Source organism: Struthio camelus, chromosome 2, assembly GCF_040807025.1.
Source record: "Struthio camelus isolate bStrCam1 chromosome 2, bStrCam1.hap1, whole genome shotgun sequence".
NCBI classification, from domain to species: Eukaryota; Metazoa; Chordata; class Aves; order Struthioniformes; family Struthionidae; genus Struthio; species Struthio camelus.
The window spans coordinates 156,691,906-156,719,570 of NC_090943.1; the positions used below are offsets into that span (position 1 = coordinate 156,691,906).

The 27,665-nt window shown below is 38.7% G+C and overlaps 1 protein-coding gene across 8 annotated transcripts in view; it reads right to left on the reverse strand.

Moving 5' to 3' along the window:
- Positions 1-1,354: 1,354 nt before the first annotated feature.
- TRPS1 (transcriptional repressor GATA binding 1) overlaps positions 1,355-27,665 on the reverse strand; it is a 223,171-nt gene continuing 196,860 nt past the window's right edge. For 6 of the 8 annotated variants that reach the window (XM_068933142.1, XM_068933147.1, XM_068933143.1 and 3 more), the window contains 2 exons: positions 13,188-13,310; positions 1,361-7,693 (listed from right to left, as the gene is read on the reverse strand). In XM_068933142.1, the coding sequence (XP_068789243.1) occupies positions 6,632-7,693; positions 13,188-13,310 (1,185 nt within the window). In that variant the 3' untranslated portion in view covers positions 1,361-6,631. Of the gene's footprint in view, positions 7,694-13,187; positions 13,311-27,665 lie in introns of all 8 variants that reach the window. The other 2 variants (XM_068933148.1, XM_068933149.1) reach the window with 1 other exon arrangement.

Below are 27,665 nucleotides of genomic sequence, written 5' to 3' on the forward strand. Positions count from 1 at the left end.
ATGGAGACAGCAGTGCGATATGAAACACTTTTTAATTCTGATTAAAGACAGACTGCATCAGAAGATAGTTCTATAATAAGAAAGCAAATCTGGAGTAAATCTTGTTATCCTCAAAAGATGTTCCTGTAACAGGTGAAAATATTTGATTATTTAATTTTAACTATATATACACATAAGCTTATACTATTTCTTTTCATCGACTTTTGCTTATATATTTTTTTTTAATGCATAAAGAAGTTGATATCTCTAAAACTGGTGCCCCCCGATACCTTTGAAAGCTTTTTGGTTGCTTTTTTTCTTTGCTACAGTTATTGTTTTTATTAATCACAGGAAATGAAAGAGAGACCTAAAACACTTAGGGTCTGCATTTGAATTCCCTGGCAGAATGAATTGGGGGGTGGGGGGGAGGATTACTTCTGGCACAGCACTTTTAAAATTGAGCTCTAGAATGTTTGCACTCTAAGAGTATAAACAGATTTTACCATTTCATACTACTTTAAGATGTTATTTTGTATGAGAGCGAACAGTGTTTCAGCCATGGAGATGAAACAAAACCTATGGAGAAAGGAAATTGCAGCATAATGGAAATGATGGCCCGGAGCCACACCACCATGGGCTGTGAGCTCATCAGAGCATCAACGCCAGACTGAGTTGATCTGGTCAGGGCTGAGATTGAAGATCTCTGAGGAAACCTCCAAGGCTGCCGGAGGAAGTGGTGGTGGCAGCTTTGTAGGTGGCACTCTCGGTTCTTGAGTCACTGCTGATTCAGTGACCGGTGCGATGCTAGTGAGCGGGATTTCCTGGACGATCCGCGGGCATGATGTAAAGCCACCACCCTGAGAATAGGGATTGCTTAAAGACCATGGTGGACTTTGTGAAAAAGGTAGAACTGTGAATTCAGAATACTGCTCACATTTCAGTATCAGCCTTTCTCAGAGTTGTTTCTCAAAATTATTCCAATATTTGCCCTTCTTTGGGGCAGCAGAACTAAAACCAGTAATGTAATGCCAGGCCACTGGAGTATTTAAAGAGTTCAAGCTCCACCGAAACAGGCTTTCACTCTAAATCTTTTCCTTGAGTGAGTTTTGGATCACATCTGGAGCCATCAACGCAGAAGGACCGCACTAGGACTAATGTATACTTGAAGGGGCTCCTCAGCTTTTCACGCATTTATTGTTTGGGCAATCCTGCCTCTGCCTTTTGGAAACTACCAGCTGTTACTCACAGATGCCATCAGGCCAAGTCACTCTCTCAGAAGAGCTCGACTCAGGGTTGCTTTTATCCCAGGCTCATTAGACTGTAGTAATATTATGACAGTGCATTCACCCCAGAAACAATGACATGAATCTGATTTATAACTGGTGGTAAAACTTTATTATTCAAGTTTAGATGTAACAGACATCTTTGCTGCCTGAAGATTGTTTGCATAAGAAATACACCAAGAACATGTTTGTGAGTAGAAATGAACATGCACTATGAAAACCAAAAAACAAAACAAAACAAAACAAAAAAACCCAAAACAAAACAGAACAAAAAACACATCCATGTCTTGTAAGGACAAAACAATAAGAGCCAACATTCTAGAGTCAAATCAGGGCGACAAGTTTAAAGATGGTTTTTAGCAACATGAAGTCATTCTTTATAAAGTACTTTTTTTTTTCCTTTTCCTGCTGGTGAATTTTTTATAAGCTAAATTTACAATGGCATTTTGAGATGTTTCCTTTTCTCCTGTTCTCCTTCTGCATAGAGCTCAGAAACCAAAATTACAGGACACAGCATGGAAAACTGTGGTTGCCGTTACAATGTTTACTCCTAGCATTTTACTTTACAGTGTGTATCCAAACAAGCAAAAAGAAACCAGTATTTATCTGGTTGGGAGCCATGACAATATTTTCTTTTGTCCTTTTAAAAAGAGGTAAATCAGGACCTACGTGATTATTATACAGGTAGCATCTCACCAACTGCCAGCTTTTCAGAGCTGGCTGCATCAAGTTACATCGTGAAGGAGAGGGTCGGGAGGGATCCTACTCTGGGGTGAGGAAATTATGCAGATCATTCTCCTTGGCCCATCTTAACTTTATGGAAAAGTTTCTAAAGGATTTCTCGCTTATCTATCACAACTGGGATAGGCCGACAAATTGCTCGCTGTGCTTTGCCAAGCATAACTGTCTCCACAGAAGCAGAGGGAAATGTATCTACCCTTCTGGCTGAACAGAAGTGAACTTCTAATCTCTTTGGCTTTTCCTGACCAGTATTAGGAATTAGCATGTTAAGTCAGCCAAGAAAAATCAATACAGGAGCAAGAAGGGGAATACATTTATACACGCTGGGCAAAAAAGCAGATGGTAGGCAATATCCTCGGCACAAAACACAAGGTGGTTATGACTAAAAAGCAATCTTTGTCTTGTCCAAAGACAGGCTTGAAAGTCTGTCCCTGAACTGAGCAGTCCCTATCCGCAGCTGCCCAGTCAGGGCTCCCCACTGCACAAGCACTACGTTTTAGCACTGCGTACATTTTAGCACTGGTCGCGTTTGTCCTGCTGCCCTTCTAACTGCAAAAATAATCTCTTACGCACAGCGTGCCCCACCTTTTTGAGGTGTCTCCTTCGTCCCTCTCTTAAAATGGACACATTATGCAATACTAGATTTTTAGCTCCCCCCTCCAAAAACAAAGAAAGAAACAAACGAACAAGACACAGCGTATGCAGCATCCCTCATGCTTTCTGGTGGGTCTATGAAAATTTAAGAGGAACGTTTCGTCAGCACAAGCGGCAATTAGGTGCAAAACTTCTTTTGGAAGGCAGTTTGAGTTTAGCACCTAAATGCTAACTGTGCTCTGGAAAATCTTCACCTTCCACTGTATTAATCCAGAGGCAGCAGTTATGAAGTGAAAAATGATAGAGAGTTCAGTTAGCAGAAGATACTGCATCTCAGTTCCAGCTATGCAGTGTTAATCGTTAAGTAAATGGACACTTTGTTACTATTCTGCAAGCTGATTAATGGCAGATGCAGCAAAACCTGTGTTTTCAAACAATCTATATATTTTGAGGTCCAATCTGAGATACATTTTCAGATCTCCAACAACCACTCATTTTAAAGAGCAGTACAACATCATGAAGATGCTTGGAAATTGAGGACAAAGAATGATTCTTTTGAAAGTTTAATTTTAGTGCTGTAAATAGACCAAAATGCTGTGGGTGCAGTAATTAATGCTAGCACTGATTTCCACCTGAATAAGAATTAAATAAGAATTTTCATTTTCAATTTCAAGACTTATTTTTCTTTTGATTAATATTCATTCTGAAGGGGTTAGGAAGAGGGATGGAATTACATCTCTTTTGATAAGAATAAATCAATGTCCCTCCTCCCAGAAAAAAAAAAAAAGTGTAATCAAAGAGAACAGATCAGGACAAAGTCCCATTTCTTACAAAGCAGATACCTCAGAACATCTCAATATGTCATGGTAAGAACAATCAAATTTTGTTTCAAATTTTATTTGTACTATCAAGGTGCAATAACAATTCAGAATTTTGTCTTGTTCTTTGCACTCATAAGTTTTTATTTCTACTCATCCCCAAACCCTGATATGTGTATTTCCCCCTATTGGACTCTGCTTCTGAGCTTAGGAAGAGGTGTTGTGAAGTACAGGGTGGTGCTCAAGTCTTATAATGCGCATGTCCCCTACAAAATATTTTGCCATGAAGATGCAGCTTCCACCAATGAAGAAGCCAGAGGAACCGGTAGGTCTTGGAAGAAGTAAGTCAAAACAGTAACTACTGATAACTGGCAGGCAGCTACCTCTGAAGCCAATAAAATCACTGCTAAGTGAGCCTAACATGTTTCTTGGAAAAGCTGGAAAGGACACACACTGGACCCTGACATAACAAAACGAGGGCAATCTATTTCAGTTCCCATAGAAAAGAAAAAAAAAAAAACAGAAACAAAAAATACCCAACAAAAATAAATCAACAAAAACCAAGTCAGAACTTATTATTGGAGAACAATAGTAAAAACATAACCAGACATTGTCCGGCACTGGTATCAAGCAGGAGATTCACCTAAAAATAGAGGAAGAAGAATGTGGCCCAATATCCTTTGCTAACCTAGAACACTATTAAAGGGTTATAGAACTCAACCATGAGCAGATTGAGTGGGATTTTCTGTACGCTGCTCACCAGTATAGAAGCAATGGGTGGAGCAGGAAGGACTGCAAGCCTAAAGCGCTGAACAATAGCCTGTTTGTGCCTAACAAATCAGAGAAACCGTGCAATAACGTTTCATCTGTGCAAAAATGTAACACCTAAAATACTGCCAAGGTCAGCGAGACCTTTGGTGGTCAGCTGTGTAAGTGCTTCTCATGCATGGTGATGTTTGTTGCAGGCTGCTTTAGGCACATTATTTTCCAAAAGACTATCAAAGTGCTGAATGTTTAGGCCAGTTCCTCCCTGTTTTTACTTTTGCCAACCCCTATAAGACATTTCCTTTTACCTCTCCTTTTATCTTCCACCTCCCAGTCTATCTGGTTAAGTATCTTATAAGTGCGCCAAATTCTAGAAGGGAGAGTGGTGAGACTCAGGTAAGTTAAATACAAGAATTTTTTTTTTTTATGATGCTTTAGTTTCAATTACATGAAAATCTGAGAAAGGCGGCATGTAAGTGAGATCAGAACAGGACCCTTTACATATAATCTCGAGTGAGGACTTAGTCCAGAGATATTTTTATAGAACATTTTAAAAAATAAAATGCATGAATGGAGAAATAAAAGACAACATAATATCAGAAAGACATTTTAAACTTCATTCGCTGCAACATTCATGAACCAGTTGAGCTACACCTGCCATCCAACCACAAGGAACTAAGACCCTGCACTGCGAAAAAGAAACAAACCCAAACAAAACAAAAAAGCAACCGCATAATATTGTAAAAATGGAGTGCAATGCTACTACAGAATGCAATAAAACATCAGTGCTGCATCGTCAAACAGCACTTATCAAAATAATTTCTGAAATGTTTCTTCTGAAACACAGACAAAGCAATAAAAAGAGGATATATGTTTATCATTTTAAGCATAACAATGTGAGTTAAGAGCTTAAGAATACAAAAGTACTTGGAATGAATAGTGCTACCCTTTTTTTCCTAAGTAGGCATAAAAATATTTTCATTTCCTTCTTGTTTTTCCATACCATTAATATCAACAAATTTCATTCATTTCATGTTATCGTTTACAACTTTAATGCACACACACAGAAAAAAAGATACCTACTGCAATAGAAATAGTTGCTTCATTACCTTGTTTGCTACATTTGCAAATGTAAACAGCGAGGCAGAGCCAGAACTGACTCTAATGCATGATGGAATATCTTTGTTGCATACGTACACTGTAGAAAATAATTATTCAATATGTCAGGCACCATTATTTGAAATGTAATACATTAATATTTACTAGAAAAATAAGGTTTTTTCTATTTGTTCTCCCAACTTCTTTAATGAAATAAGTTAATCTGACAGTGCATCCAGTAGCTTGTAATATCTTCTACATCCCCGTGGCAAAATAATAAACTACTGGTTGGGACACTATAATGAAAATGATTAAAGTCAGTTCTTGTACACCCTTGTAGCAAGCATGGAGGCTCGTCTAACAGCACCTTTAACCAATTATTTAATATTTAGTTATTTAGCCCTATTTCCCTGAGCAGTTATGCTGAGGAGCTTTCCCTTCATGGATAGTTTTTACAAAGCTTTAAGTATTAAAAAGTACTATGAAGACATTTAATGCTACTTAGCAAAAGCTGGTATAAGTCTACTGAAGGGATTGACTGGTATGTATAGCAATGTTAAGCCTGTGGAGAAGTAACCTTAGATTTTAAGGTTTAGAAATGTAATATATTAAAAATATATTAAAATAAAATACAGCAGGTTACCTTGTTCTATGCAAATTAAACCCGGAGTGTGGCTTCTGTATTAGAGACACTTCATTTGAACAAAATGGTTTTCCTAGACTAAAGTGTGCCAGAAAGAATGTAGTGATAAAACGGTAGCTAAAAATCAGCCGAGTCTGAGAAACATCTAGACGAAATTACTGCCAAAGCTTTGAGAACAAAGTGATACTAAGGCATGTTGTAGGGCAGAAATTAGCCCAAATTAAAGAAGAGAAAATGACCTTTTAACATCTGTATATTTAACGAGTCTAGTTCTTATATACAATGTGCATATGTTCACTATACCCCTGCAGCAGTATATACATATACACATCTTTGCATTCTTGCCAGTTATGTCTCTTACACAATAGCAAAGGTATTAATTGTTCGGTAAAATTTTCTCAAGGTTATTTGCCATGATTCACTGCATTCTGGCTAGCTTTGGTGGGCCATATTCCATAAAATTATCTTTTCTCCCCTTTCTGGCCACCATCCAAATGTTCTTTTCTTTCTTGGTAACCCACTCATAAAAAAATAAAAAAAAAAAAGGAAAAAACAAACGGAAGAAGAAGAAAAGAAAAAGAAAAGAACAAGGGATTTGATAAGGCATGCTCTCTATATGAAGTGCTTTATAGGTCTTCACAAGACATTACAAGCTATTGAATTCCCATCAAGGAAACCTATTTCTGTTTAATTGTGCTAAGTGCTAAGGTTTACTCTTTAGGTTTTCCATTCTTTTCAGCTTGTGCATTGTTCCTGTGTAGGCCCCTCTGGATGTGAGTTGTGAAGTCATACTTGTCCGTGCAAAGATGCTGGCATATGCTGCACTGGAAAGGTCCACTGTCACCATGGCAACTCATATGCAAAGCATACATCACTTCATCCAGAAAGACAATGCCACAGTGCACACACTTGGTAGAAAGTTCATCTTGAGTACTTCTATCAACTTTCTCTGTTTTTACTACATTCAAGGGACCTTCATTTTTTACATTTGGTGGTGCCTTACTCTTTTCCTTGGAGGCACCGTTTGCAGTTGGCCCAGGTCTGGAATGCTTTATCGCCAAATCTAGAGGAATGTCATTGTCTGATCCGACAGCTGAAAAATGAGGAGGCAGATTAAAGGTGGGATAAGGCACATAGTTTTGGCAAGGATTTGGTAGGCCAGGCACATGACTCAAGTAGTGTGGATTCCCAGGAACAGACAGCTTATATTTACTCCAGAATCTCAGCCAGTCAGCTTCACTCTGAAAGTCATTGTGTACAAATGGAAGTCCAAAAAGTGGGTACTGGTATTTTTCAATAGGGCTTCCAGGTGGTGAATAGTTTGGGTGTTTTGCAGGTCTCATGTATTTTTCTATTGGGCTGCCTCTCTCGGAGCTTCCTTTCCCTTCTGATATCGATGAACTGTTTCCTGGGTCTCCAGTACTTTCCTGAGGACTTTTTATCTGAATGTGCAAAGGTTGCATCCTTTTGTGAATATCCAGAGTTTGGCTGACCAATATTGGCTGCTGAGCAGAATGGCTTTTAGTCAATGAACCTTGGGCCTCATATTTACTGAGGCTAGGAAGCTGAATTTCTCTCTGATGACCTTCAGTTAAGTGATCCTCTGACCTCCTCTCTAAGGGGCTTCCGTTGACTTGCTCCTCACTGCTACCCCTCTGCTGTTTGTTTAGCTGCTCAGCCTGAAGTGCCTCCGGGTTAAGGCGCTTTCTTGTTCGTCTCCTAATGATCTGCTCACCATTGTTCTGCTTAATGATGTTTAAAGGCCTGGGAGTCTGCATGGAACCAGACACATAATAAACAAAAGGAAAAAAAAAACGAGAGACATTAAACACATCTGAGAGACAACATTCACGCAAATTAATTTTTGTTTCTTTTTTCTTTTTTGGTGAAGAGCCATACTACAAGAGAGCTTCGGAATACTATTTTTAACACATTAGAAAGGTCAACCAAAATGCTGGCACCTGGCTCCTCAGGTTAAAAGTAATTTTATCTCATTAAGTCAAGCATCTCAGACATACTATTCCTGTTTACTTAAAAAGGCATGAAGTACCCACTCTGTCAAAGCATTTATTATTCGGGGGAGTGGGAGCGGGAGGAAAGAGGGTGCTGAGAGTGTGGATGAGGTGGGAGATGCATGGTCCTCTGCATTAGCAATACTCCATGTACCATGACACAGAAGCCAGTATCAGTCAGGGGTTTCTGCAGATCACACTTCGACAAGAATTGGGCAAGAATAACACTTACCTTGGCACCCACCCCTCTTTGACATGGTTAGAAAATGGAAGCAAATATAGGGCTTGCACACAACCACCACTGTCACCCAGCAAAAGGGCTGCAGGTCCACTGTGGTGGACCCCCCCACCCGCCCCCCGGAGGGAGACCACTGAAGACTGAGAAGAAAACCCAGGTAACGTTTTCCTAAGCACCAAAATGTCTGCCTGGGACTTCAGTGCCACCTCCTCCTCTTTGATCCCTATTGTATTCTTTCTAAATGTTGTTGATGTTTAGCTAGAAGTCAGGAGGGGGCAAAGGCAGCCCCTGAAGGACAGAAAGATGGGGCTGTAAAGAAAAAGACAGCGAGGAAGAGGCAGAGAGGCAAGAAAGAAGTGGAGACTTATGTATCCATTTGCTACTTCCTCACACCACTTCAGGGTAGGTGGCCTATTTAGATGAGAACTGAAAATACGTTTGTATGAGAGGAAAAAAAAAAGTTTGAGGAAGGACAGCAGCCAGACCTCTTTGAAAGGCCCCTCAACAGGAAGGCAATGGTATGTGAATGAAAGATGGTGCTGTAACATCGGTATGTGTTGCTCTACTGGGCAGATGTTAAAACAACAAAAACTACCTAAAAGTCATTCAGTTTGGTGTGCTGGCAGTTGCCATTTGTCTCATCCAACTGCACACATAATCCTGTTTTGGTTGGAGGCCAGAAGAGTGCCCCACACAGTATTCCACTTATATGTTTATTTGGAAATTTTCTTTTTAACATTGTTCTAAAGTGCAGATTAAATTTTGGCCTAAAGTCAATACTCAAAACAATTTGTACCTTGAATGTGATATAATTTATATATGTTCATAACTTTGAATTAATATAAAAATATCCAGAGCTGGAAGAGAGCTCACTCTATTATTTGTAGAGATCTAGTTTCTCTCTGGACTTGCAATCTTCTTCTCTTCTTTCACCTATTTATTTCCCTGAGGTGGGCCCATTCTTAATGGTTAACTACATTTTAGCCAGCATAGCTACTTGTTAAGATTTAACTTTCTATTAAAACTCTAAATTAGGAGAAGTATACACTTTGATTTAGATTCTTAATGAGTACAATTTCAACTTATCAGAAAAACAGCATTTGAACCAATGTGCTCGAGCAGATCAAAGCAAGCCTAACTTGAGGCAAAACAATGTTCAGATAAAATTAGAATTTTTTAATGTAAATTCTGTAAAAATAAAGTTTATGGTTTGCTTCATCAATAGCCAAATAACATGCACGAGTAGGAATATACTCTCTAATAGAAACTCAGTGTCACTTCCCCATTTGGTCACGTAACGCTTTCTTCCTGACATGCTGTGTAAGAATGCAGAATGTTACTGATCTGCTATTAACCTCTTATTGATACATTACAGAGCAATTTCATGTCGCTTCTGGATATCCTTTTGACAGTCTGTAAGTACTTTTATTCTTATTCTTCATGTTACAGGTATGGTGCCTGATCCGGCAAGCAGTTAAAAGAAACATCTTTGGGACTACAATTAAGGGCCCCCACACACTTGTTTCAAAGTTAAATGCCACTGGAGTTAAAGGCTGTAGGTTCGACTTAAAAATACTTCAGTATGTAAATGACTGTACAACTATGAGTAGTCTCTAGCTGAATGGAGCGATTACTCTGTTTTCATTACTTACAGGCGCAAAGTGCAGATAGGAAAATTCTGTATTTGTTTGCAATTAAAGCGGACAGAAACGTTTGAGCTCTTTTATTGATCTTCAGTGGGGTATTCAATTTGGAAAATAGTGGAAACATTGCCAGAATTTTGTTTTTAAAAGGGCCCGTGTATTTCAGATCCTTAATTATATATCATAAATTACATTTCAAGTATGATCACAAATACGGATATTTTTGTCATCTGTATATCAGTTGGCAATCACCTTCCCACAACTATATGAGTAACAATTTTTAAAAATATCACAAAATTAACTGGATAGCTCAGTAAATTGCTGTGATTAGCCTTCCTAGCTACAATGGGAAATGAGTGTGACCTGTCCATGATCAGAACATGTATGTCTAATCTTAGAATAATATGATGTAGCTTCTTGCTGAGGTGGTTTGAGGATGTGGCCACGGAATCAAATGGAAAAAATCTAGTTATCCAAGGCCCGGTTAGAACCGTTCAGAAATGAGGGACAGAACCACAATATAAATGGTCAATGCATTATTCTGGGGAGACAGGGGTGTATCTTTCTCCATCAGCAAACGTGAACAGTGTATGCATGTTTGCAGTGAACTGGAGGCATCTTCTTTCACTAAAGAATATATATATTTTTTAAATTGACTATTTGAATATTTTCACAATTTTTAACATAGTTATTTGCATCCACAGAGAGAAATGTGAAAAAATTAGGTGTTTCACTTAAATGGCCAATAGGTAGATGGAACATTCTTGAAAACATGTTGAAAAACTGTTTAATGATATCATAGAAACAGAAATGTGAATTAGTGGGAAACACTATGATGCTAATATTTGTCAGTCATTATCATTCAGTAGTATCTGAGAGACCACCAATTTTTCTTCCTGTTAAAGAAGAGTAAAATAAGGTTCCTTAGAGATAAATGCATTGTACACTTTCTTGAGTATTGACTTGTTAACGGGACTGTGGTTCTAGATAGTGACAGCCCAAACAAAAGCTAGCTGTGAAATGCATAAACCTGCAAATGACTGTATGTGAATAATTTTACTCAGCTATGTATCATAATTTAATTTAACAGGGTTACAAAAGGGAACAGTTCTGTTTGTTCCCCTAAATTTTTACAATTTCAGGCCTTTATCTAAAAATTGTATCATCCTATGTTCCTTAATTCAAAAATATACATGATGAATAATTACTGTAATATTTTTTATCTTTTTTGTGCCATCCAAATTAGCATCTCTTTGCATTTGACTGTTCAAAGGTGTCCCAAGTGAGGGATTTCTTTGATTATTTCAGACTTCAACTTGCAATGGAGTTGCTATCATACCACAGCAGAGTGGAGGCTTAATTAAACTCATAGCCCTTGGTCAAAGTTCATCTAAAAGTACTAATGTCAGTGTCCACTGAATGACAGCTTATCGCCATACTTGAACAGTAGAGCTAAAAGTGTCATCTTCTCGCTTTCCATACATATAAATTACAGTTTGACAATCTACTGTTAATTATTATTGTTGGAAGCATATTACTTTGTTTCTAATGAATCGTGAGAATTATCTGGGCTATGTTTTTGAATTCAAAGACTGATTCCAGTAATTTTAATCTATGGAGTACGTTATACTAATACTCATGTAAAGTGCCACACTATAGTTTAGAAAAAATATGAAAAAGGAATAATGGAGGAGGTGCATGGAAGATCTACAAATAAACTGGACCCAGACATCAAATTAATGTTGCAAAGCAATACAGTCCTCCTTCAAAACTTTTGTAGTTGCTCACCATTGATCAATTTTCCTTAAATCAGATATTATATCCAGAACTTAAGACAGTTCCCCAGGAAGATGCTACCTTCAGCAAGACCCAACCAAGATGCTAGTCCATCTCCCACTCAGATTTTATCTGATTGGTTGGGTTGCTTTGGAGCTAAAAACCAGTTATTGACCTCAGAATGACAGCACTTAGTGAGCAGAGCTGACAGTTCAGATTGGTGATGGTCTTGCTGCTTTACAAAATTGGAATCTTCTTCTTTTCCATTAAGCATACTGGACAGGGACTTGCATAAACAGGACTGTTGTCTGGCCTGCCCACAAGACTCATGGCAAAATTCACAAAAATTACTAATAGATTTAAGAGCTTATGCCTCATGTTTAAAGAGCCATGGGGACAGGCACTTGGAGTGCTAAGTACTACTTGGCATTTGAAGTACACCTTCCTAAGTGTATTGTTTTTTGTTTTTTGTTTTGTTTTGTTTTTTTGAAAATGGACCTTCTGAAAAATGTTTTGAAAAATATGTGCTCTGAACCATAATTTCAATTTCTGACTTTGTCTCTTAGCCTAAATTCTTATGCTGATGGCAAAAAAAAAAAAAAAAAACAAAAACAAAAACAAAACCCAAAAGTTGCCTCAGTTTCCTTTCCTGAAAAACAATAATATTTTTCGCTTTCACAGGGATGTTGTAACAATGCATTAATTAACCACTCAAATCCTGCTCACCTGACACTCCCATGTACTTCTATTAAAGCTTGTGGGGATCAAATTTGACTTTTGGGACTTATCCTAAAAGATCCTGAACACTTTGGCCCTGATCCAAGAAAACACTTAAGCATGCCTTTCCTGGACCTGAATCAGATCATTCAACATCTTTCAGGATGAAGCCAAGTGTCGATAAGATGAAAAGCAATGGGGATAATCCATGCTTATTACGTATGCCATGGCTGACCAGAGGGATGCTGGATCTTTCTCTCACTGAGAGATGTGTGTTATCTACCGAGAAGCTTCCTTGGAAGTTGAGCTATTTCGGAGTCCTGCAGCAGACTACAAGGACTGCATAGAAAAAGAGAACCAAAAAACCAAACACCCCCCGGCCCCCACGCCAACCCATATCTCTAGGAAATTTACTGAAAAGAGAAGAGAAGGAAAGAGGAGAGAAAACAAACAAACAAAAAAAAAAACAGCACAGGGATATTTTTGATACAGATGTGATGTCTACCTTTAATAATTTTTTTTTAATTATGAACACAAGAGCTCTTGGATATAGAGAGCTTTCATCACAGCATATTGTATGTCTTTAAACGGAATTCCCAGAAAATAAATCATTTTCCTCTTATTTTGTATCGAAATAATTAAATGCATCACTGGTGATCTCAAACACGTCTACCCACAGCATCCCAGCTCGTTTCGTAATGAATCACATCTGATCCCAAAGTGACCATATAGAAAAAGCCAGTTAGGAAATTAACTGCAGGCCAGGGAGTGGTAGTAATCACACAACCAGACGAGACCACAGCTGCCCAGCTTCGCTGCGTAACCTTCCCCCCCCCCCCCCCCTTTTTTTTAACTGAGCAAACTAGTAAGTTCTTCCTACCGAGTGAAGCTTCTGGTAGAGGCCACACGCATTGCATACATATCCACCATTTGCATTCTTTCGCCAGAGAGAGGTCTTTGTGGTCAGGCAATTGGCACAAAAAACACCCGAGCCTCTACGTCTCTGAAATAGGGAAGAAAAAAAAAAAACACAACACACAGGAAAAAAAAAAAAAAAAACAGGTCAGAGGTGAGTCACATGATCCGCGGAGTTAGGACAAATCAACACAGGAGTTTTGTCTCTGGACTGGCAACAATGACAGTCTAAAACCACACTGCCCATAATGAGGTCAGGTTCAATTGTGCTTAATAGGCACCACTGATTTTCATTATAATTAACCCCGGAGTGATGGATGAGGTGTGTGAAACACCAAAGCCTTTTCAGCATAACAGCTTTAACTTTTTGAACTTCAGGTTTTGTGCATTTAATGATGGTTTCTAAACAGCGGACTCTGACAAGCGCTCTGGGAGCCGACGGAGAACATTTTGTGAACTTCTCCTGTTTTGTTCCCCGCAGCTCACAACAGATTACTTCTCTTTGGATCGCTTGATTTGAAAGTGTGATCACTAACACGAATTCTCAAACACCACCGTTTTAATTAATTGCAGTTTGTTTCTGCGTCACACTAATTCCTTTAACAGAGATTATACTTCATTAATAGCATACACGATATTCAGTTCCAGTCTTTCCCACTTACTTCTGAAACCAAACCAGCATAAACGACCATGTATTTCCCACAGCCCACTAAGAATGAGGAGTAACCTCTGCCAAACGAATAAAAGTACAGTATTCTTAACGAGACCTCTTTTGAACTTCATCCGAAACCCCAGAAAACATGGTCTCATCAATGGATTTATTTATTTATTTATTTTATTTCAGCCAGGCAAAGAAAGACACAGTACAACTCTCCTAAATACAAACTGATTTTTAACCAGACTGAGCTGCACATTCATCAGCTTTAATAATGATCCAAGAATATTTAAAAGTAGACACGTTTATGAGTATTGCTCATTAAATTCTTTCTACAGAGTAATGATTTCATTAAACTTCTCATTTAAACAAAAGTCAGGCTGTGTTTGTGGGCACAAATACTAATAAGCAGGAAATGGAATTCTTTTGCTGAAAAGAAAATCTGAATTTCTACTCTGCTCCCTTTTTGCAAAGGAAAAAATTAAATAACAAATCTTCAGCATCTAAGATAAGAATGGGTGAGTATAAGGAAAAACAGCCTGGGTGAAAACTAATTTTATTATAAATTAAAAATTACTAACACTATAAGTCAAAATTTCAGGGTTTCATAAAATTTAAGTAATTTATTTAACTTTAGTCCATACTGTAGAAGAGCGGTGCTCATGCCAAAAAAATACAATGGTTATAATTGTACTCTGATACATTTCAAATGGAAAGCTTTCTGCAGACATAATTTTGGCTTCAAGACTGGAACACTTTCTTGGCATTGAAAGGGCATTTGATTCATCGGGTGTTTCACAATGTATCACTAAAAAGACCTGGTGAGCAGCCAGTTCCCTATAGGGTAATTTTTCCATCCAGATGCAAGTGCTATCAGAGGCCCTCGTCAGCTAAACTAATTATGATCTTGCATTTGCTGATGCCTGCTCACTCTAACGTTCGACATCCTCCATTAATCATCAATACAAGGAAAATGAATGAAACGTAAAGAAACGAGGGCTGGTAAGCTGCACAGCCATAAAAATCTGAAACGAGTGCAATAATTTAACAAGATTGGGGAAATGTTTTTAGTGAGCACAAAGTCAGGCTAACAATTGCCCTTTTAAACCAAGAACACAATTTCATTAGTATAGCAGGTTGTGCTACTTTAAGGTGATATAATAAAAACTAGATTGTCATGAAGATAATCTCTCTCGCACCCCCTTACATCATCCCCTACTTTGCCTCCTAAATCAGAAGCAGTAACATGCTACATTTCTTCTGAATTTGGGTAGGGGAAGAACTAACCAGCAGTTCATGCAAACATCCAACTTACCGCGCCTACGAGAGGTAGCTCACCCTGGCTAGGCACGTTCACCTACAAGCACACCGAAGCTCCTACTTCTTTTTGCGGTTGCGTACCCTTGCAAAATTTCACCTGGCTGCTGAAATAGTTTCCTTAAGAATACAATAACGTTTCACTAAACCAACCCCAGTTTGGTCGACCTGGCGGGTGAGAAGTTTCCGACTGGAAATGACTTTGTGCGGCCAGGATACAGATACAACTGCAGAACTGTTCCTTTCCGTTGCTACTTTTTGTCTGTCAGCCTAGGATTTCTTGGTGTGCCGAATCAAACAAGTGGAGCCTTAAGCTGAGCGAGTCTTTCCGCCCTTTCATTTCTGTTTGCGTTCCTTAAGCTTGGGAAAATACCTCTACACAGTCATGGAAGTCTTTTAAAATATAATAGGGAGGAATCCAGTTTATACTCTGCATTCTCACACACCTGAACGGGGGACAGAAGGTGCAATAACCTTGAAATCATCGTCAAAGAATATGGAGTTAGTATATCGTAAACACATGGAAAAGAGTTTATTTAGAGAAAGGAGCTGAAAAGAGTTTATTTACATTGAAAAGAGTTTGTTTATTCTTTCCTTTTTTTTACAGAAAGATCCAATTCAAACTGGGTATTAGTCACAATGAAATCATTTAACGATTTTAGCTGGGAATGAGCTACAAAATATCTAGATAAAATAGCTACATAAATCAAAAAACTGTATCTGTGCTTCCTTAGTAAATACAAACTATTTATCTCTTTAAAATTCCAAAGTCGTGCAGCAGATTCAGCTGAATTCCCTAAAATTAAGGTTAAATGTGTACATTTGTCCTACATGCTGTTCTGAACATTGCAAGTCTTATCTTTTTTTATCCTTCTGATCTCATTTCTGTGACGTTTAAGGACCTTACCTGATAATCAACAAAGATCATTCCCTTATCTAAGTGTTCCAACACAGATCCCGTACATTAATGAATTAAAAGAATTAAATCACCTTTGCAAAAACTTAAATGCTTTTACTTTGTTGAGCTTTTCGCTTTTTAAATAGCTTTTGTAAGGGGGACAAACAGCTTTAAAATGGATTCTCTGGGATGAAACAGGACTGTGGCAGAATCAGACCAAGTATTCCTGACTCCCAGATGCCACTAACCACAGAACTGGGCTGCTTGTCACAATATACGCGAGACTCTTGATTGAGCTTGCAAGAAAAGAATGGAAGCTGTTTTTAAAAGCCTGTGTTGCCTGGAATTTTCTTCTCCTAAATCAGTTCGGGCTCCTCAAAAAAAAGTTAGCCTTTCGCTTTCCATGTACGGAATTTTGAAAAGGCTATTGTCCAACAGGAATTATCTAAATATTTATTTTTTGTGCTAAATGTTAACCTAGTGATGATACTTCTAAGGCATGAGTCTGCTTGGCTTTGGATATTCAGCTTTTGCACTGGTCAGTAAAAATGGCCAATATCGCTATTTTGCTGGGTAGTCCTGCAAAGGAATAGTCGCTTCAGCTCCAACTCGGCAAGACCTGCGGACCTACGGCCCGCAGCCTCCATAAAATCTAGCCATGAGCTCAAGTGCTTTGCTAAACATGAATCTAGGCCAGCGTTTTCAAGAAATATATTGTCGAGCCTTTGCTCTTTTTTAAATGTGAACACGTACTTACAACAGCTAAACAGTCTCTGAAGAGTGGCCCAGAAAAGGTAAATCGACATAATCGCTCATAGGAGGCTTTGAGCCTCAAATAAAAATGTTTCCGTCTCCAATCAATGCCATGGGCACTAATTGGAGTTATCCATGAAAATTTCCTGTACATCCTTGGAAGAATAAGCCAAGAGGGTCTAACGAAATAGCTAAAATATGTATCTACTAAGTCAAACTTTAATCACCTGGAGCCTTATAACCACTATATTAAAATCACAAATCCTGAAGGGGCCAGTCTTAATGAAGAGTCTGTCTCTATTTCCAGTCCAATTCCTAGGTCTGGGCACTTAATATCATGATTTTCTCAAACCACACTGGGCTGAAATTTGGCACATGTTTTTGTCAGCCCAGTCGTAACTCTTTTTTTTTTTTTTTTTTGGTACTGAAAACTTTATTTAAATAATTTCAGCTTTTTATAAATTGGAGATAGGCCAAAATTGGGTGTGGGTGTGGGGCGGGGGGATTTCAAAGTTTTCAGATACTTTCTGACAAATCTATAGCCGCAGTGGTTTCGCTCAGGCGGAAGGGTATACACACATTTTAGTATTTTACTAGTAGCAAGGCAACAAGTGGATTATGATTTTGTAATTAAGCTATGAAAGTTTGTAATTATTCCCTGAACACGCACTGTAGATCTCTCTACTGTTTTCCCTCAGTAAGGACCATACTGAAACCATGTAATTGCATAACAACCCTTGATATGCAGAGTATTTACTCACATTTTTTATGGTTTCATATCTTGACCGTCTCAAATTGAACAGTTCTGAAACTTGGTATACACATGGTCAAGCCTGAATGCTTGCCAATGCATTTCTTTTTAACTCCTTGAACTATTTTCACTAGTTAACCAATACTTCTTTTAAACAAGGAGCTTGCTATTACTTATTTTTGCTAAACAGTAAAACAGTAGAGAACACCACAAGAAGTAATCCAGTCAGGCATACTTACAGGATCAGAACCTTGTTTTTCACAAAGCACTACATTAGCTTTAAAAAAGGTGGCACATAGTACAGTTTACACGATGCAAAAGTTTGTGGCCATGCAGAAGAGTCATTACAGTTGAATATTATACAAAAACATTTTAAAATGCACAGAACTTAGATCATTTCAAAGGAACTTCATTTAGAAACATATATATTGTAAAAACATAGCCAAAAAAGACTACCGACGAACTGTGGTTTGTTAGCTAGCTAGACTAAGCAGGGGTGCCTGACACTCTTCTAGTGCCAAATACATCCTGTTTTTTAAATTTCTGCCAGAATATGCTTTTAGATACTCAAATAGGCTCCAGAGGCGTCAGCCAAGCATTTTTCTTACATCACCCTCTGGGTTTTGGACACAACAAAACTCGTCTTTTTGCTGATTACTTTCACTTCCCCATCAGACAACAACGATCCGACGAAGCCCGAGCAGATTTTTTGACCATCTCTGGCTTTCCTATCATGCCAGAAATGGCACCCGTTGCAATCAGGGCCCAGAACATCATAAACGTTACCAAAGAAGAAGCTTATGTCTGAACCGCTTCCAAACACAAAGTTGAGTGCTACAACCATACACGCCCCACCGAAAGCAAAGCCAGCCGCTGGTTCTGGATGCGCTTTGGTAACACAGGCAGTCCGGTGGAGAGACGCGGGAAAACCCGCATACCCTTGGCTCAGCATTAGCCAGGCGACTCTGGATGGACCAACTGGGAAAAGCTGGACTTATGCCCGTAACCATCCATCTGCTACCATGGGATTCGGAAGAGTAGTAATGCACTCAGGGTAACATCTCAGGGTATGTGTGTCGGACGACTGCTATTATTTAGGAGTTTCTTCTTCCCCTTTCAAACCTGCCAGTTCTTTCCAAATATCGTCCACTGCTCTCCCTTATAAAAAACATTCTTTAACTCTCTTTTTTTCTGAAGAGGTTCAGTCTAAAACCTGGGCAGCAATGCAGGATCTGCACGCTGGAATAAGTGCTACTTTCTTCTATTTAGGATGAGAAAAGAACCTTGCAGCCCTCATTTCTTTTGGTTTTCAGAGTCACTCAAGCCTTTCTAAATGTATTTAATCAAAACTGCTTTCTCTCTCAACTATGAAAACAGCCACAACTATTTCCCTGTAAAATTTTACATTTTAATTTTTTAGTTGCTTTTTGCTGTAACCATGTATAAATTAAAAAGAAAGTCAATGGGTTCTTTCCCTTGAGAAAGGTTTCAGGAATACACCAGGCCCAACAAATTTCCAGCCCCGATGCATAACTTATCAGAAAAAGAGAAACACGTAAAGCAAAGTGTTTAAAGTTTTAAAGCAGGTTGTTTTCAACCTTCAAATGCCTCCTGAAGTCAGTTTAATGTGCCAAATCCAAAGTCTTCATCTAAGAAATTTTCATGAACAATTACATTAGAGAGCTATATTTGAAAGATATATGAGAAAGAGGTTAGGAAAGGCAGGGTAGAAAGAAAGTAAAAATGCCAAGAGGGAAGTTAAAATTACACACCTAGTTCATATAAAAAGTTTAGAGGAATTTTTAATGCTCTATTGTGACAACACCTTTGGATGATATACTCTGTATTACTAACTTTTAACGATAGCAATTAGAATTTTTCTAGGAAAAAAAGGCCCAACAGATTGTAAATTAAACATCACTATTAGGGCAGCTTTTCAGAAGTCTAGCTCTGATCTCTCAGTAGATCGGAGAGTAAATATTTTCATCTGCATGCAATGTGCATGTAGACTACAATTATTTTTTATCAGCAGCAAAAACGCAGACAAGTAGCTTTTCCCCAACTTTTGTAGCATTTCACTGTATTCTGTAAAGTCACCTTAAAGACAGTAGCACTTTGCTAGTTCAAAAAATTGTCGTTTGTTTGACAATTCCTTTATGTTGCATTAACAAAGAAGAATTCGGTAAGATATTAGTTTAAGATGTCACAATTGCTACCATAGCAAAACACTAGCCAATCAATATAAATGATTGAATTAAGAAATATATAGGTATGCAAAGACAATAATACGCCACAAAATCAGTTGCCATTGAATCATTTCACCGCCATCACTTCCTCACCCATATTGCCCACCCTATGCTGCAACCTATCTAACCCTTTCACTGAGCTGGGTAACCGGCTTCAGACACCCGGCTTCAACTCTACACGCCACAAGCAGGAATTTACCAGCATTTTAATAATCTGTTAAGAGTCATATGCAACAATGGGATTACATAAATAATCACAATACATGTTACAATGACTTCTCCTTGACTTACTAATTTTCATTCATTTGAGTATTTATCTCTGAAAATTATGCTGTTTGCAGTGTACTTCCTTGTTAATTCAACTAGTGATGAAGGATAATTTCATAATTCCCCCCTCAAGACCTGTAGTAGCACATACATGAAAACAGTATGGCCTTTTGTGGAGGTCACGGTTGCTTGCCATGGTTAGCGCTGATTGATTGATTTTTAAAACACTGCATGTGTTAAAAATATGAGCGATCTTCTGTTTGGACAAAAGTATATACACAGATTAAAGAAACACACAAATACATATTTATGGCATAAGTAGCATTTGTAACGAATGCCGGGAAATATCTTCTGGTGGAAAGTTAGTTCATGTTAGTCTGGTTTAGAAAGAGTTAAATTGTTCTACATAAACTATGATTTTTAAAGAGCAGCTTCCTTCAAACATCTTTTACTGGATATAACATATTTTTTGAGGCCTGATCCTTCAACTCAGACAAGCTGATGATCCTTAAGTCTCTTTCAGCATCTTAAACAACAGTTACCGCAAGGTGATAGTATCTTGCTTCTGCTCTATTTTGCTACAGACTACCAGCAGTATGACACAGACCTCCATGGAGGCAAATCTAAAGCAAATTTTAGAAGTTTTAGTAATATTTCTAATAGAAAAAATAGCACCCTGGAATCCTGAATTTCCCTAACGATAATGATGCCATTTTGCTATAACTGAAATCTGTGCAAGAGGAATAGAAATTCTGCCTTCAGTAACTCACTGAGGCAATTACACAGGAAAGTACTGTAATAGGCTGTCCCCCGTCAAACAGCTCACGTACACGACTTCCTTTTCAATTACCAACTTGTCTGCGTTGCCATCTGTAAAAACGAACACATACCTTGCGCTGCCAGTTTCTGCTCTTGCACTTCCATTAGTGGAACTGGCTGCAGCTGCTCCAGAAGAAAGCCCTGATTGTCTTTGTTTTCCCAAAATGTAGCACCATTTTTCACCCTCCCTTACATATATAACAACTCAAAGTTATACATTCTCTCTGCCGAGGTGTACTCACCAGTATACTAGCTAAAGTCTACCTAATTTGTTTCCTGTTTTCCCTTCCCAGTTCACCACAGTTTAACACCGTAAAAGCTACCAGCAGCATCTCTCAGCATCTTCCACCAGAATCACTACGTGAGCATCCCAACAGGTTCTATCAATCTTTTCAGGAACTGCTGTAAAAATCACTAAGTTTCTAGACAAACTTCTTTCTACATTTCTAAATCAACTTGATCACTCAGCAAGTACTGTTTTAAAACAGTACTTATACAAAGCAATCAAAGATAAGAATAATAAAAAAAAAAATCCAATTTAAGAATAATAGCATTCCTTACAAAAATGGTTAGGTAGGTGTATTAGTGTGTATAAGCTGGACAGAGGGAGTCTGCTGTGGGAACTGCGATACTCGCCCCTAAGCAATATAAACTTTTCTCCATTAGTAATTTGCTGAGGCAGATTCGTGCAGCAGTTACAATTCTGAATGGCTGCCTAAAAAAATCCCTGTTCGTTCACACAGATCGTTGCTCCTTTCTGGACGCCGTATGCTTCTGAATGAACTAAGCAGTTGTTAAGAGAGTGAATCTAAGAAAAAATCATTACCAGCTTTTTGCATTTTTCTAAATTACAAACACAACATAAAGATTGTAACACGTACAGCAGCTGACTCGTCTTCTGATCGGTAACTGCATAAAAGTTGTATCCTCAGAACAGTCCTAGGCATGCTGAAAGAGACATCGAGAAAACTGGAAATGCTTCTGACTGTTTCATTTCTTGGCACAAGGCAGAAATATCCAAGCCCTGGTGTCTCAAATAGGGAATCTAAATCAATAGTTAGACTTTGTTATAAACAGACTCACTTTCTGAGATAAAGAGCCAGTTAAGAAGGTACCTAAACATGGAATTAGGTGCCTAAGTTTGGGCAACAATACTGGAGAATTTATGCTTAAGAAGGCATACCGACTATCTTCTCCTTTATGAAGTAATCTCAGCCATCAAAGGAACAGATAAAAGCGGAGCAAAGATATGCCTGTATTTCCTTGAACATCCCCCAACTTTGACATGGTAAGAACCAGACAGCATTTGCAGATCTCAGCTAAGAGCCAATGTGTAACTCTACATATGATAGTAATTGAGGGTCCCAATCCCGCAAGCACTCTGCTGCACGAATGAGCACAAAGCTGCTGGAGTTCTCAGCTTCTGGCATCTGTTCCCACTTCCATAGAAATCAGATGGGCAAAATTAAGTTTTGAGGAAAAAAAAAATCACAGACATGTAAAAAACATTCCCTGACCTTATTAAAGTCCACGTGATCTCTATTTATACAGAAAATGGATCAGAAAGCCAGCAGCTGAAAGGAGGAACTCTCATTTGTAGATTTTGTCAGAGGGCTGCCAAAACCAGCAGGGAAAAGGCTCCTAAGGGGCAAAAATTTGAAAAGCCATTAAGTGATTTAGAAGCCTCAGTCTCCCTGACTTTTGGTCACCTACATCCTCCCAAATTTGCACCTGAAATCTGGAAATTACATTAGAAGAATAATTTCTCATTCACAGTTATGAAATGAGGATCTAAAATTTTAATAGAAGTCCTCAGGACTCAGAGAGGAAATGTCAATTAGGTGTCTACTTCTCAGTGAAAGCCGGTGAGGTTCATTTATCTGTTACTTGTACTTTAAAAAATTCCCCTTAGGACCATTCATTTTAATTAAAGAAAAAATATAACAAGAAAATATGTCATATAGGCAGCTACAGCTTAGAAAACTTCTTCAGCAACTGTAGTAACTATAATTTTAATCTCACACAGGTCCCTTGAGAAGGCTGTTATCAGAGTAGGATCCAAAGCTGACTAGGTCCACCTGTAGTTTTCAATACGTGTAGGACTGCACCCTTATTGCAGATCTTGTTATTTGCTGTTGCTCGAATGGCTTCCATTCAGAAAAATCAACATTTGCCAACTCATACCACACAATTACCATAGTTATTTCCTATTGTAAGCTTAGGGAGAAACTGTGGTATCCCAGATACCACGGTGTGGTAAATATTGAAAAGCAGTGGCCTTTCTATAATGGCCATTTTCATCTAATCCAATCCATTTCAAACACTTCCAGATAACAAGACAATAAGACTGAGTCTGTTTCTCAGTGGTTAGTTCTAATGTAATCATCTCACTCTGTCCTATGATCCTGCTTTTGGCAAAAATATTTCATGGCTTCCCTCTTGATAGCTTTAGGCATTATTGCCTAAATGGCAATGGACCACAGCAGTGATCAATCCCTACGGTCATCTAGGGAAGTAACAGTGTCTCTACTGAAAAAATAAAGCAGGTTATTTTGGACAGAAGCAGAAAGTGCTAGCAATAATTTCTACTTTTTTTTTTTTTTTAAGTTACCCCATCTTTAAATGCCAACAGCCTCCCGGGCAGTGCTAGGCAGAGTGCTGCTAGCAGGTTGAGGGGGGTGATCCTTCACCTCTGCTCAGCCCTAGTGAGACCCATCTGGAGTGCTGGGTCCAGTTCTGGGCTCTCCAGTAGGAGAGAGATAAGGAGCTACTGGAGTGAGTCCAGTAAAGGGCCACAGAGATGATTAAGGGACTGGAGCACCTCTCATACGAGGAGAGGCTGAGAGAGCTGGGACTGTTCAGCCTGGAGAAGAGAACGCTCAGGGGAGATCTTATCAAAGTGTATAAATACCTGATGATGGGAGTAAAGAAGACAGAGACAGACTCTTCTCAGTTGTGTCCAGTGACAGGACGAAAGGCAATTGGCAAAAATTTGACATACAGGAACTTCCATGTAAACATAAAAAAAAGCTTTTTTACTGTAAGGGTGACGAAGCACTGGAACAGGTTACCCAGAGAAGTTGAGGCGTCTCTGTCCCCGGTGAGTAGACATGGCCCTAGGCAACCCTGCTCGGAGCAGGCGTCTGGACTTGATCACCAGAGGTGCCTTCCAACTTCAGTGACTCCATGACGTACGTAAACTGACCCTTTTTTGAAACCAAAACTTTCCTCAGTGTCTTTCTCCAGGCTGTGGATTGCTTATATTTATTTTCTATTAATTTATACTAATTTGTCTTGAAAAATAAAATATTAAAAATACTATGGCTATAAAAGTATAAATTAAAATAGATCAACATCCAGACTGAACGTTACAGAGTACAACACTTTATCCTGTCATCTGGTAAAATATACACATCATAAATTGTTTAAAGTTAACTTTTAACTTCCACAGTAAATAATTTCAGAATGGTAAGGAGAAACTGAATGAACTATCTAGTATAGGTTTAACAAAATTATTCTCTATCTGCTTTTTCCTATCAAAATCCTAATGCCTATTTGCAAATGAGACTCAGTGTGGGGTGTTGTACCATTTTCCTTAAAAATACCATTAAGATGAGGGAGAGGCCAACAACTGCTCTACATTTTGGAGATATTTCTCCTTAAATAGTGTTTATGTACTGCAAGCATCCTTTCCACAAACAAACCAGGTCTTTGGAACAAGTGAACACAATCTCTAAAGAATCTTTACCAGCTTCTATTTTGGGTACATGATGCACTGACAATTTTAGGCCAGCATGGGCATATGGTCTCCTAGTTTGATAGGAAACATTTCATGGAATTCAAGACAGAGCCACAACATAATAACTGAAGACCTTAAAATCTGTGGTATAACACAGGTTAAAAAAAAAAAAAAAGATGTTTTCTCATATATTACTAGAGTCAGTATGAGTGTGTAAAAAACATAAGAAAGAAGAAAGCTATGGTAACTGGTATGGCGAAAGGAATACTCTGATTAACACCCTTACTAATCAAGCTCAACTTCATTCCCTAAAGCACCTTAACCAAACCTTAAATTCTCATTTCTAGGAGAATCACACAGTAGGGAAGTCACATTTTTTGTTATAGACCTCCCGAACAATAAAGAATAGTTATCTTAATAACATTGATGCAAGATTTGCAGCTCTTCTGCCTTTGCAACCCTAGGAACTGGGTATGCCCAGTATACTTTTTTATACAAAACTCATGTCTGCACAGACAGAATACTGAAACTGCACAGCAATGTCTCCACTGGCTCGAGCCTAATTTTTCTCTTACCTTTAACTTCAAAGGAAAGTGACTATTAGTTTCCTTAGGACACCAGCTTCAAAATTTGCATTGTCAGAATCACTCCTTTCCACCTACAGATTTCATTTCACCGAAAGCAGTGTTTCTAATTTGAGTGGCACAGTGAATTTACTGCTACTGGCAGCCATTCTCTTAAATGGCATGAGCTTGACACGAGCAATGTGAGAGACATAACTTATTGGGGCTTTCCATCATAAGCTCTGTACACAGAGGAAGGAATTTAGCCACCCTGTCACATCATCAGGCCTTAGTTCAGAGGACTTCAAAGGACTGGCAAAGTGATGTTCAAGAAAACAAGCACCAGGCTGGAAAGGTGAGGTACAGTGAAAATCCTTCTGCTAGCCCACAGTTAATTTATTTTTCACACCTTTTGGAGGCTTCTTAAATGAAGCTGACAGAGCAGCGATGCCTTGTAAAACAAGCTCTCAGCTTCCTTACCAAAGCGGCGTCAGCTAAACAGTTCACCAGCCTCACTTGTAGGCAATTGTGGCCACGTCCATTTTATAACTGGAGAGGCAAAGACCATTGGATCGCTGAGAAGTGTTTAGTGAGTTTGTGGCAGAGGGAGGTTAAGAACTCAAAGAAGAACTGTTCCACTGATCATGATATCAGATTTTGCTATTTAAGCAACAAAAGTCAGGAAACAGTTTCTGCTTTATCTTAGCTTCCATCTGCTAATGTCACGATTGATCTCACTTTGCAACAAGAGTCCAGAAAGCCCACGTACACAACTTTGAAATAAAAAAAAAACAAATTTAGACTTAGATGCTGTGCAAAATTATAGCTGTGCTTTTGTTGTGCAAAATTATAGCTGCTACTTGTTAACGGGCTATACTCAAAGGCACTTCTGTTCTGTTGACGAACAAAAACTCTTGACACTTTTAAGAAATCACTTTTTAATTTAATTCAGGTTTTCCTTAACAGCGAATGTCAAATTATTTTCACTCCTTTTCTTTATGTTTATCACCTACTGGAATCATCAAGAGCGAGAAAGAAAAAGAAGTACAGCCGAAAGGAGCACATTTATAATGGCATGCCTTTTCTCGAGGAGGAAAAAAAATCTTCCATTTCATCAATATCTTTGCCAAAAGCTCTCTTTCAGGAACTGAAGAGAGAAGGGGCTTTATTTCCTACATATATTTTATAGGAAACATTTTTTGGTTCTGTGTCACGGACTAGGATTTCACACCTTAGTGGCTAGTCATATGGAAATGGACATGGCTGTGGAAACTTCATGGCTGTGAAGCCCTGATAGTAAAATCAGCAGGGAGATGAGGAAGGTGTGGGGAACACTGAATGATTCATGTGGTAACAAACTCTTTACCCTTTGAGGAGATTTTGGGATGGCTGCCAACGCTACCTGTCTATGACCAGTATCCTAGACCCTCTAAAGCACGCTTTAAATCCAGGCATGGTACAGAGGGAGTATTGCTCTCTTGGGTAATGGCCAACTACGTAAGTGGATGTGACATGTATGTATTTTTTTAAGAAACAATCATCTTAAAACCAGGTCAAACTTACTGTTAAGTTATACCTCTGAGAAATAATACCTAAAAGATAAATACTGAGCCTTGTTTCCTTTATTAATAGCATTCTAAGTTAAGGAGGGAGAGACTTTCAGAAGTTACTGTAGAACAGTACAAAGCTAGCGTCTTAGCCATGACATTCAACAAACTGTGTTGCAACACAATTTTGCCAAATCAAAGAGCAAACCCTCTCCTATATTATATCCAATATAACTCTACCAATTGCCTGAAGCACAAGGTGAGCAGAACACGGTAAAAATCAGTGAAAACCTTCAGAACTATTACAGATCGTGTGTCCATTTGTTTAGACATAAAAAAGATGAAATACCTATTGCACTGCGCTTATCTTTCGCTATTCTAAGGTTACTTCTTGGCTGATTTTACTATGGACTTGTAAGCTACCTTCAGAGCCTGAAGCCTTATGTGTGGCGTGACAAGGACAGACAGAGTAGAAGTATCTTCAGTATAGTCTATTTTATTTCGTATTCCAAAAACAATAGCTTTAGTACTGTACTGCATGCACAGCCAGGAGCGTCAGTCCGACTATATTTTGACGCTTAACAGTCTCACAATGCAACACAAGTTTCCTACAGGATGTTGCAACGCACCTACAAATTTGGCCTCTGCTGCTATTTACTGGCAGGCTGTAGAAGCACCCAGAGCTCATTTTCTCCTCAGGTACAGAGGCAATGGAGCGAGGAACAGCCAGGCAATGCTGAGGAAAGCGCAGCGGGTGGCACACAGGGCTTTGGGGTGGCTTGGGTGGCTCCCGGGGCTGCAAATGCAACAGCCAGCTTCAGTCGCTAGAGGGTACCGTGAGGGCACCCGAAGGGTCCTGCTCTCTGGGCAGGGGGCAAAGGACAAACT